This window comes from Sebastes fasciatus, chromosome 4, assembly GCF_043250625.1.
Source record: "Sebastes fasciatus isolate fSebFas1 chromosome 4, fSebFas1.pri, whole genome shotgun sequence".
Classification (NCBI taxonomy): Eukaryota; Metazoa; Chordata; class Actinopteri; order Perciformes; family Sebastidae; genus Sebastes; species Sebastes fasciatus.
This window is the reverse complement of record NC_133798.1, coordinates 39,530,776-39,551,228: the sequence shown is the minus strand read 5'-3', so window position 1 is coordinate 39,551,228 and position 20,453 is coordinate 39,530,776. Positions and strand designations below refer to the sequence as shown.

General features: G+C 37.2%; 1 protein-coding gene across 3 annotated transcripts in view; it reads right to left on the bottom strand.

Moving 5' to 3' along the window:
- The window catches only part of rfx4 (regulatory factor X, 4), a 30,255-nt gene extending 10,436 nt beyond the window's left edge, over positions 1-19,819 (bottom strand). For 2 of the 3 annotated variants that reach the window (XM_074634205.1, XM_074634208.1), the window contains exons 1-12: positions 16,718-19,815; positions 13,235-13,321; positions 12,683-12,743; positions 8,291-8,414; positions 5,875-5,936; positions 4,785-4,998; positions 4,271-4,348; positions 3,161-3,324; positions 1,830-1,930; positions 1,675-1,733; positions 1,416-1,560; positions 1,016-1,110 (exon numbers count right to left, since the gene is read on the bottom strand). In XM_074634205.1, the coding sequence (XP_074490306.1) occupies positions 1,016-1,110; positions 1,416-1,560; positions 1,675-1,733; positions 1,830-1,930; positions 3,161-3,324; positions 4,271-4,348; positions 4,785-4,998; positions 5,875-5,936; positions 8,291-8,414; positions 12,683-12,743; positions 13,235-13,321; positions 16,718-16,760 (1,233 nt within the window). In that variant the 5' untranslated portion in view covers positions 16,761-19,815. Of the gene's footprint in view, positions 1-1,015; positions 1,111-1,415; positions 1,561-1,674; positions 1,734-1,829; positions 1,931-3,160; positions 3,325-4,270; positions 4,349-4,784; positions 4,999-5,874; positions 5,937-8,290; positions 8,415-12,682; positions 12,744-13,234; positions 13,322-16,717 lie in introns of all 3 variants that reach the window. The other variant, XM_074634206.1, reaches the window with a different exon arrangement.
- Positions 19,820-20,453: the final 634 nt, after the last annotated feature.

Here is a 20,453-nt window from a genome sequence, read left to right as displayed (position 1 = left end):
TACGACTTTTTTCTTGTAAAGTTACGACTTTATTCTCGTAATATTACAACTTTTTTCTCGTAAAGTTACGACTTTATTCTCGTGATATTACGACTTTTTTCTCGTAAAGTTACGACTTTATTCTCGTGATATTACGACTTTATTCTCGTAATATTACAACTTTTTTCTCGTTAAGTTATGACTTTATTCTCGTGTTATTACGACTTTATTCTCGTGATATTACGACTTTTTTCTCGTTAAGTTATGACTTTATTCTCGTAATATTACGACTTTTTTCTCGCTAAGTTATGACTTTATTCTCGTAATATTACGACTTTTTTCTCGTTAAGTTATGACTTTATTCTCGTAAAGTTATGACTTTATTCTCGTTAAGTTATGACTTTATTCTCGTAAAGTTATGACTTTATTCTCGTAATATTACGACTTTATTCTCGTGATATTACGACTTTTTTCTCGTTAAGTTATGACTTTATTCTCGTAATATTACGACTTTTTTCTCGCTAAGTTATGACTTTATTCTCGTAATATTACGACTTTATTCTCGTGATGTTACGACTTTATTCTCGTAAAGTTACGACTTTATTCTCGTAATATTACAACTTTTTTCTCGTTAAGTTATGATTTTATTCTCGTGATATTACGACTTTATTCTCGTGATATTACGACTTTTTTCTCGTTAAGTTATGACTTTATTCTCGTAATATTACGACTTTATTCTCGTAATATTCTGACTTTATTCTGTAAATCTCAGATGTTTTTTCCCTCAGTGTGGTCCTAATACTCCGTAGTACATTGTCTCTTTGGCCCTCACTGCATTAGACTTATATACTATATACTTAGACTATAAACTGTTACCTTCATCACAATGATCACATGTTTTGCGGCTCCAGACAGATTTCTTTTGCCTAAAATGTCTCTTTTGATAGTAAAGGTTGCCGAGCCCTGGACTAGTCAGATCAGGTTTAAACACGTATTTTCTCGAAATGAGTGAAAATAAAAGTGTTTTGTGTCTGACCTTGACGACACAGCGGTCCACCATCGAGTCCAGCCACTCGATGTACGCCTCGATGGGAGACTGCTCCTCCAACAGACGGTCAAACTCCTGATACACTGTGACGGGAAGGGAGAGCGTCAGGTTACACAAGATCTCACCGGAAAACTAAACAAACATTTAGATGCAACAACTTCCACATATCTGTGACCTCTGACCCCGTCAGGACGGACTCAGAGGAGCGAGGCCGGAGTGAATTGGAGATGCTCCGCAGGGTGTTTCAGAGGAGGGTGAACTTGTTTAACCTTTTGGTCTCCATCATTACTGCTTTGACTCCGCTGGTCGTGGGAATGATTGTCCCTCAGCGTGTCGTTTGTGTGGCAGTAAAGTGTAATTGTGTTGTGTTTAAGAGCAGCAGCCTTACGGTGGATAATCAGCTGCCTGTGCTCCTCTTGTGAGTCCTCCATGGTGTAAAGTGTCTGCTTGGTGATGCTGTTCAAGTCCACATTCCTCCAGTCCTCCAGCATTTGGAAAGTGATGTCGGCGCTGTTTATCACAGTCCGCGACGCCTGGGGGGGGGACAGATAAATCGACAATATTACTTACACGAGGCATACCCATATCCCTTATCAGTGTTTGTTCATATGGATTTTATTAAAAAACATTCAGAGCATGATAGGCACCTGACAGAGATGGTTTAATGATGTCTGCCGCTTTAGAATCTGAGAGAATCTCCTCGATACTGGAAGCACAAAAAAAGGAGAATAAATATGGTTAGTCCTGTGAGTGTTAAACTTTCTGTTTTTAAAATAAAATTCATACGATTTTATATATTTACATTCAAATTTGATATTCCTCAGGTTCTCAGGGAGGTCGTGAAGTGCTATTTTGAGCCACTCATCGAGCTGTTTGGCAAATTTTCGGATAACCTGAGTCAAACTGTGGATGAGAGAAAACGGAGACACAGTTAATACCTTAGACACCGTTAATAATTACTATTCATATTCTCCTTATCCAGGGCTCAGCAACCTTTACTATCAGAAGAGACATTTTAGGCAAATGTACTACGAGTATTAGGGCCACATTGAGGGAAAAAACATCTGAGATTTACAGAATAAAGTCAGAATATTACGAGAATAAAGTCGTAACTTTACGAGAAAAAAGTCGTAATATTACGAGAATTTTTTTTGCAATATTACGAGAATTAAGTCATAACTTTACAAGAATAAAGTCATAACTTAACAAGAAATAAATCTCAGATGTATTTTTTTCCTCAATGTGGCCCTAATACTCCGTCGTACCGTCGTACCATAGACCTACAACAATGATAAATAAAAATGAAAATGTAAACAAAGAACAGTTATTCATTTCCATTAATTTTTTTTTATAAGTCCACACGGAGCCACTGGAGAGGAGCTGAAATGACGCAGGTTGCTGACCTCTGTCTTAAACAATCATTCAATCCTTTTGGTCTATAAAATGTCACTAAATAGTAAAAAATGTAAAATGCCAAATTCACCAAACTCGAGGGAGAAGTATTTAAATTCTTTTGTCCGACTAAAAACATAAAAATATTCAACAGAACAAGCTCAGTCTGAGATCTGGTGAAACGCTACGTCAACAAAGACATTCATTACATCACATTACTGTATTACACTTTCATATATGATGGAGAAAAGCAGCAAATGCTCCGTTTGGGAAGCTTCTACCAGAAAAATGATTTGATGATTAGTTGATTTTGTCAACTGTGAAATTAAATCATTTCAGCTTCACATTAAAAGTTGTGAGAATTGTGCTTAAACATTCGGACCACAGCAAACCCTTAAACTTACATTTTTAATTCAAGTGAATCTTACTGATGTGTGTGCAGATGATCAGGAAAGACATGCTATAGAACTGCAACAACAATTTGTTTTACACAATAACACACTGACATCATGCTGCTTGTACAGCGCAGAGTAAAAAGTATAGTATAGTAAGAAGTCCATAAGCTTTTAAAGTAATAATGGTATTTCTAATAAGAAGGAAAGCTAGCCTGATGTGAACTGCTGTATTCACTGAACTAGATAATAACCGTGACATTGCTGTTAATGCAGCCGCTTGAATTCACATTGAAGTCACGTTTTAGTACCGATGTGCACTGATTCTCAGGTTCCAGCAGGAGCTCACCTGTCAGGCAGCGCTTGCAGGACGGTGGGCATCAGCACCCCAGAGATGGCCTTGTAGAGGATGGAGTCGCAAACACCGACGATGTTCACCACGGTGTTGGAGCCGAGGACGGGCAGCATGTGGGGCGGCATGCCCTGCCAGAAGTGCAGCAAGAAGCTTTGGACCTGAAAGTACCACACATATAAATATATATTACATATTCAACACTACAGGAAATAAAACTTCTTTGTTTAACATCTTTAAAGGTCCCATATCAGCTCATTTACAGGTTCATACTTGTATTTTGTGTTTCTACTAGAATATGTTTTCATGCTGTAATGTTAAAAAAAACACTTTATTTTCCTCATACTGTCTGTCTGAATATACCTGTATTCACCCTCTGACTGAAACGCTCCGTTACAGTGCATTTCAAAACGTGTTATTGGTCTAAATATTGTATATTTGTGACATCACAAATGGACAGAAATCCTGACGGTTTGTTTCAAACGCACAATTTCTGAATACGGGCTGTGTGTATTGAGTGTTTTGATAGTTTAACAGTATTTATAAAGCACTTAAACCTGCTTTATCATATAAAAGACATGAAAATCTCGCTTTTTACAAAATGGGACCTTTAAACTGCAAAGTAACTGCAGTTGTCGGGTAAATGTGGAGGAGTAAAACGTTCAATATTTACCTCTGAAATCTAGTTGAGTAGAAGTATAAAGAAGCATTAAATGGAGAGACTAAAATAAAGTACAAGTAACTCAAGGTTGAATCTGAACTAGAAATGAAACTCAGCATCACATTAATCAAATACAAAATGGATATGATGTTTAAAACCGTGTAATGGTCTAAATATTGTATATTTGTGACATCACAAATGGACAGAAATCCTGACGGCTTGTTTCAAACGCACAATTTCTGAATAACGGGCTGTGTGTGTTTCTCCGTTTATTGAGCGTTTTGATAGTTTAACAGTATTTATATAAAACACTTAAACCTGCTTTATAATATAAACGACATGAAAATCTCACTTTTTACAATATGGGACCTTTAAAAAGTAAATTAGTAACAATACAATCAAACATTTGTTTTGGTAAAACAGGATTGGAAAATGTAGAAACTTGCCTCATCAAAGTTGGCTCTAATAACAGTGTCCAGTATCCTCTGACAGTGCGTTCTGTACATCATGATGAAGGTTGACACCTGCGAGGCAACAACAGAGTATTAATCTCATTACATCACAAACTTAACAGTTTTTTTTCTCTTGCGGTTGAAAAACAAGAGAATAAATCTTGTCCAAAGCATGTGAAGCAGTAAATACGTGTTACAGGTCTAGGCTGGAGCGGAGTGATATAAAAACGAGCTTTAGAGATCAGCAAAAACACAAACCATTTAAAATCATGGCCCCTCTTTAAGAGCCCGACAGCTAGTGCCTGTCCTTTGTCCGTCGCTAGATCTTATTATCTCCCCCAAAAGATTAAGAGTTAGTGAGGAGCCAGCACATAAATCCTCAAGGTCCTTCTCTAAATGCAAACCCAGTGAAGGTCCCGAGGCAGATAAAAGGCCGGAGCCAGAGGGGGCGCGGAGACGGAGGAGGGGGTGTAGGCTGTAAGGATGGACTTTTAAAACTCCTGTTTACCCTCTCTTCTGGCAGGCTGGCGGGCAAATTTAGGTCTTTGACATTTGGAAACTCTGGCAGGAGCGTCCCCAGTTTGGAGCGCGGTGAATACGCCACTGTCTGCTTCGTGACCTCTTTCTTCCCCGTCTCGTTCACCCACGCCGCTCCCTTCTTAGAGTACATCACGTCATAATACTGAGAGGTCTCCTTCACCGCGATGCCGTAGTAGTGGTACCTGAGGAGTACAATGAGGGTCAATAACATAGTTGACCTACAAAGACTTAAAACTAAAGAAAACTGTGGAAGAAAAAAAGGATTTTATAAATAAAATAAAATAAAATAATAAATATAATATAATAATTATATATATATATAAATATATAATACATTTTATAATAAAATATTTTATTAATTTTATAATAAAATAAAATTATAAAAATAATATATATAATACATTTTATAATAAAATATATTAATTTTATTTTATAATCAAATAAAATAATAAATATAATATAATAATAATTATATATTTTATACATTTTATAATAAAATTGTATTTATTTTATTTTATAATAAAATAAAATAATACATATTATATATATATATAATATATATATATATATATATATATATATATTATATATATACATATATTTTTTATAAAATCCTAGTCTTTCTTTCTAACTAATAAATTTGTTAGAAATTTGTTTAAAAAGTTAGTATAATCATATTACATGTTTCTCTCGGATTTTGTGTTTTGTTTCTATCATTCGGAACAACAAAATATTTTTTTTCGAAACCTTTATGAATGTACAATTTCAGATCTTTATTACTATCAGATGTGATGAATGCTTTGCATCAGGTTAAGAAAGTTTAGATTTCCTTTAGAATAGACTAAAGAAATGAATTCTTTTGAGTCTCCGAAACACAGGACGACAAGACGATGAAGTTATATGAACTTGTAGTTTTGTTTTCTGTGTCGTCTTTATAGTTTGTCTCATTTTGTTCTCATTTTGATTGAATTTGTCTTCTGTTTGGGGTATTTGTTTTGGGGGGGGGATTTAGAATAAGTGTGTAATATGTAGTTTATAACAGAATAAAACCAACTTACTTCGACTGCCCTCTCGTCCCCAGTCGTCTGGTAGTTAACGCTGGAAACTGTTGCCTTATGATCTGTTCAGTGAAGGAGAGAAAGGTTGTTTTCTTGCAGTTTTATCAAATTCATCTCAGCATTTCACAGTAATTCATAAAAGTAAAGAGAAAAAGTAAAGAAGATGGAAACACACGGAACCAAACCAGATCTTTATAAGAAGTCTACTTGTGTGTATTTTTAGTGTTTAATAAAGTTAGTCCGGAGACGAACGTGTCCTCGCTGTGTCCACGGGGAGGTCTGCTTTGAGAGCCATCCATTTATGACATCCAGGGGTATTACTTCTTCTTTTCCCCTCTATATCAACAGTCTCCCCTCATCTCTCCTCCCACCCGTCCTCTCTCCTTCTCTCCTCCACTCCCTCCTTCTTCTTCCTTTCCTCTCTTTTTGTCCAGAGGAGATTGGCTCCTCGGTCCGGCTCCCGGTGCAGAGACTTTAGCAAACAGTGTAGCTCTCCATTGTGTGGGATGAAAAAAGAGGCCAAGCTGTGAAGTTTCTGTCAGGCCCCCGCTTGATAAATGAGCAGACAGGGAGGCAGTCCGGGTCCCTCTCTCGTTGTTTTGTCCTGAATCAATGAAGCCTTCCTAAAGGACACCCCACACTGCTCCAGCCACTGATCTAACATTCCGCAACATCTCACCCTTCCAAATTTCCTTTAATTACACATTAATCCAGGCCCCTTCTCTTTTTCAATATCTTCCGACAGGAGCTGCGGAGGGGGCGGGGGGGGCGGGGGTGGGCCGGGTTGGGGGTTGGGGCCGGAGTCCAGGGTACAGGGTATACAGGGATGGGGGTGGGGGGGAACTTCTCGGGGTTGTGGGAACAGACGAAAGCACATCTCCTTTGGCTCTAGATTACGTGTTCAGTGAACGGCCGCAGAGCTTTTGCTCGCTTCACACTGAGCTGCAGTCGACTTCAACAGCACAGAACCAACCAACAGAACCAACCCAGGCATGAAACGGGCCGACTGATGCCGGTTTAGTGCACGAGATTACTGCTTTTATACTACATCCAAATGTTGTTTTGTGTTTTCTGCTGTCGAGTCATTTCGCTCTGATTCCTTTAAACTTACAGTGAACGTATAAATGTAAAACTAGTGATGCACCGATCACTCTCTTTCTGTCCCGATACCGATACCTGGGCTTTGGGTACCGGCCGATACCGAGGTCCATACCTGTATGCCTCACTGTGACTTTCTACAGAACAATCATTTATTGGAGGATTATCAGTCAGGATTTAGAGACAGCACCATAGCACAGAGACAGCACTAGTGAAAATGACAAATGACCTTCTAAACGATCGGACAAAGGACTTGTCTCTGTACTTGTCTTGTTAGATCTTAGTGCTGCTTTCGACACCGTTGACCATCACATCCTATTATAGAGACATTTAATTGGCATTAAAGGAACTGCACTAAGTTGGTTTAAGTCCTATTTATCAGATCAATCTCAGTTTGTACATGTCAACGATGAGTCCTCCATGCACGCCAAAGTTAGCCACGGAGTTCCACAGGGTTCTGTACTTGGACCGATTCTATTCACCTTATATATGCTTCCCTTAGGCAATGTTATTAGAAAACACTCCATAAACTTTCATTGTTATGCAGATGATACCCAATTATATCTATCGATCAAGCCAGACGAAACAAACCAGTTAACTAAACTTCAAGCATGCCTTAAGGACATAAAAACCTGGATGACCTGCAACTTCCTGATGTTAAACTCAAAAACTGAAGTTATTGTTCTTGGCCCTGAGCACCTCTGAAACAAACGATCTAATGATATAGTTACTCTAGATGGCGTTGCCTTGGCCTCCAGCACCACCGTAAGGAATCTGGGAGTTATCTTTGTCCTTTAACTCCCACATAAAACAACAACTGAACTGTGTGGAAGTGACTAGGATCATTAAGACAACGTCAGGCCTGACTTAAACATTACTTTTCTAATTTTGTAAAACAAGATGTAATAAATAAATACATAGATATAAATTCACTGAATTGTTATTTATTATTAAAACAGTAAATTGTGCACCAGCGACTTGGTAAAGAAAATCTTCAAAATTAACAGGAATTAAAATTGCAGCAACTTAAACAGGAATTAAACTTCCAGTATATAATGTATTTAGTATATAAACATAGAATTGAATCTAATAGATCGGCCCAGTTGTCACCAATATCCGATCCAGCTATTTGAGTCGGCATCGTCTCGATATCCGACCCGGTATCGGTATAGGTGCTTCTTCTTCTTAGATGTTAGTTGATGACTTTTAATGTCAATTCAAGACAATTAAAATGATTTTGAGTTCAGCTGGACTCGGGGTGGGAACGATGAAGAGTCAGACTGTTTAACCTTCATCTCCACCGATGTTTGAATCGTACCTTTCCAAAGCTGGCGGCGTTCACCGGCTGCGTGTCGTGCTTCTCACTGAAGTCCAGGTAGTGCATGTAGAGGGCACTTCGGGGGATACACACACCTTCGGCTATCTCGTAGTTCTCTTCTAGCCTGCGGGGGGAGATAAGGATAACGGGAATTATCAACGCACAAAATAAATAGTTTGTGCATCGTTATTATGAATCAAAGAGTCAAAATAAAATAAATAAAGTGTGAAAAATGAGCAGTAATTTACTGTGTAAATGTTTCAGAAGCCAGACGACATTCATGTCAGCAAACTTAGTCTTAAATAAGACAATTTGATTATATTAAATTATATGCTCTTAAAGTTTAAATCAATCAGCAGGTGTACTGCAGCACTTTATATGTAATACGGATAGCACTAAGCTCATCTCCGGGGGGGGGATACGTACATACTGAATGTGTAATAGGCCAAAAGCCCAAAAGATAATTGTTCTTGATGATAATAAGTAATCTCGTCTCACTAACAGCCGTATTGGGTAAATTCTGATCAATTCTAGGAAGCGCAAAATGTTTTTTTTTTGTCTAATTTTACCAACATTAGTATTTCATTATACTTTTACAGTGATCTTCTGTGTTTTCAGTTCCTGCATATAAAGAGTCACGTTGGTTATTTATTTAAAGGTCCCATATCAGCTCATTTTCAGGTTCATACTTGTATTTAGTGTTTCTACTAGAACATGTTTACATGCTGTAATGTTAAAAAAACACTTTATTTTCCTCATTCTGTCTGTCTGAATATACCTGTATTCACCCTCCGTCTGAAACGCTCCGTTTTAGTGCATTTCAACGGAATAGCGTTGCTAGGCAACAGCTTGGGTCCATGTGTACTTCCTGTCAGCTGATGTCATTCACATCCACTGCAACAGGAAATAAACTGGGACACATTTATAATGTTTACATTTAAAACCGTGTGATGGTCTATATATTGTATATTTGTGACATCACAAATGGACAGAAATCCTAACGGCTTGTTGCAAACACACAATTTCTGAATACGGGCTGTGTGTGTATTTCTCCGTATATTGAGCGTTTTGAGTTTAACAGTATTTATATAAAGCACTTAAACCTGCCTTTGAATATAAAAGACATGGAAATCTCACTTTTTATAATATGGGACCTTTAAATCATCTTAAAGAAAAACTTTAAGAGAAAGTGGTAAAGAAAGTAAATTAAAGAAATATGGGATTAAGGATCTGATACTGCACTAGAACTTTTACTCGTGTGTGTTATACTCTATTTTAGCTTCTATTTGAGCTTGTCTATATTTTCTAATCTTTAACGTTTTTATGACTGTTTTAATTATGTCTTAATGTTCTTGAATGTTTGTGTGAAGCACTTTGAATCTCCCGGTTGCTGACTGAAGCTGCCTTGCCTTACATTTTATTTATTTATCTACTCTACCTGTTTCACAAGTGCAATTACCTCCGTTTACATTACATCTATTTTACCTATTTTATTCCTCAAGTGTAATACCTCTGTTTATATTTATTTATTACATCTACTTTACCTGTTTTATTCCTGTTTTATTTGCTGTATAACTGTGTGTGTTTTACCTGTTTAGCCTCGTTTAGTCGTGTATCTGTTTTAAAGCGCTGACCGGGAGGGGCGACTGTGAATCTCATTGTAATTAATACGATGACATTAAAGCTTTCTATTCTATTCCATTACTTACATTTATTTTCATAAAACACGTCTGAATTCTCTGTTTTGTTATCAGATTATAATATTGATTTATTTCTCAGTAGTAACTAAATGCCTCTTGTGCTGAACTCTATTCTTGTGTAATATATATATAAATATATATATATATATATATATATATATATATATATATATATATATATATATAAATAAATATTTATATATATATTTATATATATATATATATATATATGTATATATATATATATATTTATATATATATATATATATATAAATAAATATTTATATAGAGCATAAATATATATATATATTATATACATAGGAATATATATATATTTATATTTATATTTATATAGAGCATATATATATATATATATATATATATGGCTACTGTAAGAGCCTGGTCCTGTTGTTTTCTGAATTACAGTCATAAAAGAATTATAGTTATGTTAATGTTTTTAGCGGAAAAGCAGCCATTCAACTTTATTTAGAAATAACTGCATTTTCAAGACTAGTTAATTCACTAAATTTGTACACAACACACATCTGTTAATTATTATTATAGTTTAATTTATCCATATTTAACTTACTGTAATATTGTTTGTTCTTTTCCGACTTATCTGAACTAAATATCGCTGCAACAGAAACAGTTTATTAGATCAGCAACTTTTTATAATCCTACGACACCAAGTGCACCACTTTCTTTTTTTAAATTACGGTTATTGACGATATTTGACATCTTCAAACCCGGACGTTTGTCTTTAAGGTGAGATATATGGATGCAGATTTACCTCATAGTTTTAGATATTATTTTGTTAACAACTTTCAGCTGATAATCTTCATCTTCCGTTTTATTATAAAACATCCGGTGGTCAGTTTAATATCAGATTCGTGGAGTTATCTTATGGAATAAAAATGTCCATCTATTGAATTTCTCTGTGTGATCGTCTACGTACAGAAAGAGACTTATGAACGCTCTGCTGACAAAAACATAGGAAAAATGATGGCTCTTATAAACTGTAAATATGATATTTACTACGGCTTCTTTGTATTTTTTGTTTTGTTTGAACTTTGCTCCGACACTAACTCTGTATATTTGTATATGTGACGTGTTTTGAACACTAATATCTAGAATGTACCGCTGATTTGTTGTCATGATTAGTTATTTTTTACCTGTCGTATGTCCTTTGGGGTTTCTTATATATAAGCCATTATAGGTTTCTACCCTCACACGTATTTTACATGTCTTTCATGTGAATTGTATTTTATTGTCGTTTTTTATATGTGTGAAACAAATAAACATTAACTAAATGTTATTCTGTATTGTTCTGGTTTAAATATATAAACCTCATTTTAGTGACAAACCGTCCTTTCACAAGATGTATTCATCCTGTTTTTAACAATGAAAACAATCAAAGACGCATCATTATAATAACTGAAAACTGAAAAAAAGGTATATTGTGTTAACTTTAAGTCAAAATTTAAGTCAAATTTGTGGTAAATTTCACTAAAAAGAAAAAAAAGTCTCCATATGCACCGTGAAATTATTACTCAAATTACAGTATCATTAATGTGTATAATGCTTCTCTTTAAAAAGGTACATTGACCCGACTCATGTTCCTCACACCGGGTCTCAGCTCCCCCGCAGGGCAGCTTAAATCACTATAAATATTCATTTAACGTCTGGTTGAATGCTGTTACGCGCCGTGCAACAGGCATGCAAACTGTAAACTACAGGCATGTGGGGGGTTTGTGTTTTATACATGCGGAGGATATGAAAGCTGCTCTTTAAGTCTGTATGTGTTACTGTAGATGTTATTGATCATCAGTGCAGAGTCCAAATCAAACTTCCCTGTGAGGACAAATAAAACATAAAGTCTCATCTGATCAGATGCAACACTGAGGAAACATTTTTTTATTTTTCTAAATTCTCGTTCCTGTTGTTACTTAAAATTCAACATCTCTTCAACATGAACAAACGAAGGGAAAAACAAACAAACATTTTAAAAGCAGGACGCCTCCTTTATAATAATAATAGTAGTATAATATATCTGTGTTTGTGGCTCAATGGAACATCATGTAAATCATTCCTTTATCAACATGATAGAACCAAGAAACCAGCGTCTAAAACTAAACTAATTAATGCAACTTCCATATCACACCTGGACTTGATAATCAGCATCGATGAGTGGAAGCTTACGGTAAATTAATAATAATAATTTTTTATATTAATCACAATATTTGCATTTGATTATTGCCATAAAATTTTTTTTTACATGACTTAATTTACATACGACTAAAGGAAAAAAAAAATAAACAAGTTAATTATTAATAACTTACCATACCTTACGGTAAATTAATATTTATGTCTTTTTTTTAGAGGACTGGCTACATAATTTTTTTTATCTTAATCACAATATTTGCATTTGATTATTGCCATAAAATTCTCTTTTTTTTTTACATTTTCTCCAACTTATTTTTACATACGACTAAAGGAAAAAAAATTAACAAGTTAATTATTAATAACTTACGGTAAATTAATATTTATGGCTTTTTTTATTTTAGAAGACTGGTTACATTGTTTTGTTTTTTATATTAATCACAATATTTGCATTTGATTATAGCCATCAAATGTTCTTTTTTTCTTTTTATATTTTCTCAGACTTATTTTTTACATACAATTAATAACTTACCATTCCAGAGTAGCCGGTGTCGAATGTGGTTTAGAGGCTCTGTTGTTTTCTTTCTCTTCATCTGTAAGATAAGATAAGATAAGATAAGATAGAACTTTATTAATCCTGAAGGAAATTCTTGTGCCAGAGATTGCTCAAAATTACAACAAGTTCAAGTGTATAAAATCAAAAGTACTATTTCTAGCACCAGCGCCCTAATAGAACAACAATTAAGTAAGATGCATTTAGTAAAATGAGTAAATAAGATAAGTAGAATAAAAAAGGTAAAGTAAGCTAAAGAAAAAATAAGTAAAATTGCACATGTTGGACATAAATATTGCACATAATGAACAGTGATATTACACAAACAACACATTCTGCTTTCTAGGACAAAACTAAGTGATTCAGGTAAAATGAGACAACCACCGAAAGTTAATATGACTAAATAATAATAACTGTCATGATTAAATCACATTCATTGTCCTCGACACGTTAACTATAAAATGAATGAATGAGGTTTTTAACGACAGTTTCCGGCGCTCCTCGGTGAAGTCAGTGTTGGTGTTTGCTTACGTTCGTCGTTGGACATGTTCCCCAGAGACGTGTGGCTGGAGTAGCGCTTGCTCTCACTCTCGTTGAGGCATCTTTCAATCCAACTCTCTACAAAACACACCATGGACCCACAGATCACAGATCACAGATCACAGATCACAGATCACAGAAACTGTAATATCACACCTCGTAGTACAACACAGAAAAACACATTTTATGTTTTAATGAATCTGGTCAAAAGGATATTTTTAAAGATGTAACTGTGGGCCTTTTAGTATTTGCACTTTAATAGACGGAGCAACTTTTTCATTCTGCACACTACAAACAGCTCTGCTCCTTTAAAGAGGTGATTTATTTCTGACTGTTTTTTTTGACAGGTTGGTCAAATAGTGCTCAAAGATAAAGTGCGTGCCTTTCTATTATGCGTATATCTATGATAAAAATTAACTCCTAGGAAGGCTGCCAAGAAGCACTTTAAGGCCAAAGTTGTGTTTCCCCTCAGGTTCTGTGTCCAACAATGATATGAATTATTAATATGAATAGTTAATGAGTAGATTAGATTCATTTATTAGATTATAAATTAGATTAGCGAGCTACTTTTTAATTCTGCACAACACCAACAGCTCTACTCTGCACCTTTATAGACTGGTTTTACTGTATTCTACCAATAATCTACAGCTTTATTCTGCACTTTAATCTATTTATTAAACTCTCTACCTCAGTTCTTATCCTGCATTATATTCCATATTTGACATTTCTTAATATCTATTCCTCTTATATTTTATTATCCAGCACTATATCACTTTCTGCACTATATTCACATTTTTAATAGTCCCGTATCTCAGTTGTTACCCTGCACTATATTCAGCTTTAACAGTTTTTTCATCTCCTGGTATTTTAATATCTGGTATATATTTTTGTTATACTCAGTATTTACTGCATTGTACTGTATATACTGCACTTCACTGTACACCAACTGTGCAATATCAACACTACTCAGGTGTAATTCATACTGTGCAATATTTTCAGGTGGAATTTCATTTCACGCTTGTGCAATTTTGTTAATAATCAATAAATACTGTTTATATTGTTCCTATTTTTATATTTCCTCCCATTTAAATTGTTTATATTTTGTTACACTTTTGTTTTGCTTTTTTTTTTTACCGATGCTTCTTGTTTTTTTGCACTATATATCCCCTTTGCTGCTGCACACTGCAGATTTCCCCACTGTGGGATTAATAAAGGAATATCTTATCTTATCTTATCTTGACGTTTTTACTAACATGTTTGCACGATGGAACTGTGATGCTGGAAACTTGAATTTCCCTCGAGATCGATAAAATTACTATCTATCTATCTATCTATCTATCTATCTATCTATCTATCTATCTATCCATTTCATTCAAACTGAAACAGTTCATTTAAAACAGACTTTGTGAGTTGACCTTCTGCAGCAGAATAGAGCCGAAGCTGTATTTCCATAAACAGAGCAGATCGCTGCGTATACATGCAGGAGACACTTTAAACGTCACTAATGTGTCGGGGCAAGCTGACAACAATCGATTGTAACGGGCAGCGCTGCAGCCGCGGCTCTATTTGAGATGTTTTCACCAGGAACGGCAGGAATCCAGCATTGTTCTCCCAGGAGACTATACGAGCGCACACACACACTCGCTTAAAAAGAGCTCCGTGCACATTACCGAGGCAGTCTGCTGGAATACAGGCCATTGTCCTGTTTTAATTTCTACTTAGAAAATAGCTCCACTGGTGCTGAGCGTTCTGTGAGCGAGCAGCAGCTAAAACACCGAAAGCTTTCATGTAGAAACATCCCGACACGTCCAGCGGAAATACATTTAAATATCTTTAAAGAAAAGTATTCCGTATTTGATAAATGTAATTAAGAAGGACATTGAACATAATTCATTTTCTTCTTGATTATTTGAGTGCGACATTTTCTGAGTTTAATTATTGTTTTTTAATAATAACTTTAAAGAAAGTATAATATTTTCCATTAAATCTGGTAAATTTAAACTATAAGTAACCTTAAATGTAAATGAGCTGTCAAAACTACCTCAGAAGTTTACACAGTTCATAAAGTACTGAAGTAAAAAGTACTAAGTTATTTTCAACAATAAAAACTCTCCACATAATATTTCTTTAAATAATCTTTTTTTCCCCCCTGACAACAATCACCATAGCAGCAGTTGCTAGGACAGGTTGTTGGCACGACGACCTGTTGGTGCAGCTCGTTGGGGTGGGGGTGGGGGGGGATTCAGAGGAGGTCACAGATATCCAAAAAGTTTTAGAAGTTTACACTCGATGAGGAATCTACTCCTCCGTGTTTGGCACGTGCTGACAGAAAAGGTCAGACATCATCGCTGCTCGCGGCCTTCTGAAAGAAGTCTTTATCATTGGAAGCTTAATGGTTTTAATTATTGTTTTATAACAGTACTAACTGATTAATAGCCCTCTATATAACCAATTATAAAGCCTGTTACACAATAATAAAAAACTGCTCATGCATATTTATTTTAACTCTGAACAAAACCCGAGCGGCGTCTCTGACGACGGCGTCTCTGACGACGGCCTTCTGACACGTCTCAGCTTTTAACTTTAATAAAACAACAACATCAACGCTGGAAATGAGAAAGTGAAGCCGGTGAAGTGAAGCTGATTCTCCAACAGAGGCTCAGATCTCAAGCTTCATTTGCCACACAGGAACAGATAAGTTGGGGGATCTAAATAATTGGATTAAATCCGATCAACAAGTGAAACGGATGTTCACTCATTTATTAACACACATTCAGGAGCTAAACTACGACTCTGCACCGCACCGGCAACACCACACAAATCTGATTTTATTTAGTTTAAAACCATTTTTAAAAAATCCTTTAACCAGAGAAGATATAATTCTGTTATTCACCTTTATTCATTTTAACAAATTGAGATAAGAAACTGTTGCATAATTTGTTTTATTTCAATCTAATAAAGATTTTGTACTGTTAAATTGTCGGTAAAGTTCAGTTGAAGTTGAATAAACGTTTTAGTTTGGAACTAAAAAAACAAAAAAATAAAGAATAAGAAAAACAAGCTGAAAAGAGCAGGTGCACGATGCTTTAAGTCCACCATGATGTGCACTTTTTATTCCTCCACTCCTAAAGATGAACGGAGATTTTGTTTTAAATTTAAGCAAGAAGAAGCTGCAAATACTGAAAGATTTACGAGCCACTTCTTTTCTTTAATCAGCGGACTCACTAACAACATAACAGCACCATTCTCATAAATGCATGTGACCAAAAACATTCAGAAATAACTTCAGAAATGAAGAAATGAAATATAAAAAGGTAAAGAAAATGAATCTTCTGAATGACTGCAGAGAAAGTTTGAGACTTCCAGAAGAGCAGCAGCAGAAGCTCTCCCAACATTTCTGAACAGAAGCTGTTTTTTCTCTCAACACATCCAGACAAAGCAAAGCGAAGCGAAGCAGAGATGAACAGGACTGACCTGTGGAATCCATATCAGGCTCCTCCAGCAGCCCGCAATGCATCCTCTTCCCATCAACGACACTGGCTCCTCCAAGAAAATGGCTTAGTAGTGCACGTTTCCCCCGTCCTCGGCGGCTCTCTCCCTCGTCTCGCTCTGTGTTTCCTGTGACCACTGCCCGTCACGGGAGATGTTGAGGATCTGAGGTTCGCCCAGAGAGGGGTGGTGTTGGCGGAGGAGGAGAAGAAGAAGAAGGGGGGGAGGTGGGAATAAGGGAGGAAAGAGGGGGGGGGTAGAGACTCCAGAAATCCAGCGGGGGGAAAGCCAGACCCGTCAAAATGTTTGCTGATGTTTCATGGGAAAGGGGCTGATTTTATAGGAGCCCTGATGGGGACATGTCATTGATAGGCTTGGAAGGCTGATGAATGGCCCCAAGTCAGATGGGGATGTGGCAAGGCTCACTGGAAGTCTTTTGTGGGGCTGTTTTGAATAAGAAAAGCTCCCTCCCAACGAAAAAAAAAAAGAGGCTTAGATCTACGCAGTCCTAACACTGTGGCCTCCCCGTCTTCCATTATGGCATTTAATACGTTTTTATACACCCCAGAGCTCCATATAAACATACATCCCTGCCTCTCCTTCTCATTTTAACTCCCGTTCCACATCCACAGACACTTGTTGCTCTATTCCTCGCCTCATTCCACCATTACAGCATCTTTGTGATAAACTTTTTCACAGATTCAGCGCGGCTCAGACGCTCACGTTCAAACATGCCGAAATTTGTGTGGATTTTTTTTTTTGGTGGATTTCTCACCTGTTTTTTTTTTGTGCTCACTCTTTTCGCTGTGGCAACCTTATTTTTGGTGTGCCTCTGAGAAGAGGGAACGGTCACAAAGGGGGGGAAGTAAAAGTGCAAAGCCCGAGGCTGGGAGGGCTCTGATGGAGTGCCTGAGAGCTGGAGAAGCGAAAGCTGTGATTAGAATATGAATGGAACCACAGGAGAGGGGGGGAGAGGAGAGGGGAAAGAAGAGGGGAGAGGAGAAAGGCGGATTATGGCTGAATTACTCACCACACCACGGAGAGCAAAAAGGAGGACTTTCTCTACCACCAGTGTGCGCAGGCGTCGGGGCACCGGCGCCGCTACTCGCCGACGCACACCGTGCAGCCACCTGTAGGAAGCACGTGTGGGACGGGGTGGACGGCAGCATCACACGGGACGCTGTGCACAGTTTCATACTCTGTTAGACCAGGTCTGTGCATCCATTCACACTCATGGAGGAAGAAGGAAGCTGCTGGAGGGAGGGACAGGTCAAAAGGACTTTACCAGCATCATCACAACATTTTCATCTCATCTGCACTTCTTTAAATATACTATAACAACCCGTTGATGACACACCGTTCAGAGGCCTAAATGGTGGCTTCTGCTAGGCCGTGACCTCAAAGGAGGATCTAATTAATTCCAGTGGAATAAGGAGAAGGTGGAGTCTGTATCTCCTCCTGTTATCTGCTTATTAGAGCCTCATCAAATAAAACAGGTGCAGCCACCAAAAGAGCCTCTTCCAGCCTTCCTTCCTATTCTCACACTGACGGATGTGTTCGGCTTTTGTTCACTGAAAAGGCCCCAATTGAGTTGTGGGGGTGGCGGGGGGAGGGTATGGTTACACTAAATACGACATGTTGGTGGTATTAAAGCTGCAGTAGGCAGGATATTTTTGGCATCATTGGGTAAAAATCCCATAATAACCTTTCATCATATTGTAATTGAAGTGTTCTGAGAGGAAACTAGACTTCTGCTCCTCCTCATGGCTCTGTTTTCAGGCTTTAGAACATCTAGCCCGTGACGGGAGACTTTGACCAATCACAGCTCATTACAGAGAGAGAGAGCGTTCCTATTGGCTGAGCTCCGGCTGGTGGGCGGAGCTTGGTGTTTCGTCAACTGATCTCAACATGGCGGTGGCGTCACAAACGTTTTCATGTTCCAGCTAAACCGTGCACTACCAGATGATCCTGAGAACATGTGAGGAGAGAAATAGGCATTAACGTAACAGAATATTGATTCATATCTGATCAGCGCTGCCTAGTTTGACCGTTTGATCAGAGTTCAGAGTGATTGACAGCCGGCTCTCAGAGACGGCAGCTGGACAGCAGACCTCAGATCAGCTCTGACTGCTTGTTTTCCTCCCTTCTGTGAAATCTTGCAGATGCCGTTAGGAGCACCGGAGGAACATGATTTTTTTCAGGTTACCTGTCTCATGCACTACTGTCACCATATAGCAACCGTTTTATAAAATAACTGTTTTTAATCATATTTGCTCCGATCTGCCTCCTGATGCTTTAAGTCTTTGGTTTAAAAGAGGAAACCGTACGACTCAAACAACTATAGACATGGATGAAGGTGTCGCTCTACATGTTTCTATATCTCCTCATCGTCCTCCTCTATCTACTGAGAAACTGAAATCATCTCAGGTTATAAATAAAAACAATAAATGATGGTTTTATGAGCAACCAATTAGTTCTGATGACGTCATCAGGCAGCGGATAGGTGGAAACATTTGACCTGAATATCAAGTTTAATATGAGCTGGCTGATAATTCAGTATTATCATGATGATGTTATCTTAAACTGTAAAAAACATAGAGCTGCAATGATTAGCTGATTAATCCATTAGACAATTAATTGGCAACAACACTCCGTTGTTATAATAACATATTAAAGCTAGCTAACACCATCGTCTCTGACCCCAACCACGGAGATACAGGGTTCCACGATTTAATACGGTTAGACTGAAGTCAGTCAATCCTAAAACTAAATATGGAGCTTAATCCCAGATCAAACGTACGTTAAAGGGCCGTGAATGTTGTCTTCTGTGATTGTGATGTTAAATGTTTGAATCCCTGTTTGTCCTTTCTGTGATGTTGCAAATGGAGCCGCTGTGATGCAAGACAAATATCAGACCTGTCTGACAATAAAAGTATAATCATATCGCATCGTATCTTATTGTGTCGTATCGTATCGGGCAGGTTTGGGTTAGGGTTAGGGGTTGTTGGGATGTTGGTTAGATTAGGGTTAGGGATAGGGTTGGGTTAGGGTAAGGTTAAGGTTAGGGTTTGTTGGTTAGATTAGGGTTAGGCGTTGTTGGTGTTGTGGTTAGATTAGGGTTTGTTGGTGCACTGATCTCCTTCACCTTCACCCACCATGTAGAACAATACGCCAACATTGGGCAGCTGAACGGTTTCAACATGAAGAGCCGTCAGATTCATACTATCGTTTTCATCATGTCCAAAACAAAATAACTTTATTTAAATCTTTTATCAGCACATGACCCTAAAGACTTTTCCTTTGAGTGTGAACTTTCAGCTGCATTACCACCCAACGGTGATTTACCTTTTACTTTATTGGCATTTTGCATTTATTAGATAGAATACAGTAGAGAAGCAGGAAATGAAGAAGCAGAGAGCGAGAGGGGTGCGACCCGTAACAAAGGTCTGTGGCTGGACTCGACGCAGCGACGTCACCTGGACGCCCCGACGGGAAAACAACTTTCAGATGGATTACCTACTGTACAGCTCAGGGAAGGTTCAGGTCTCTTTAACCATCTAAAATACTTGTTTGAGGATGTAGCACTAAAACACGCAAAATCAAAAGAAAGAGGGTGCTCATGGACTACTGACGTTTTTTCCTTGTGTTATTCACGCTTAGATCAAAAGTTTGTTTTTACAAAATACCTTTTTAAATATTAGTTATTGAACAGGAAATGCTA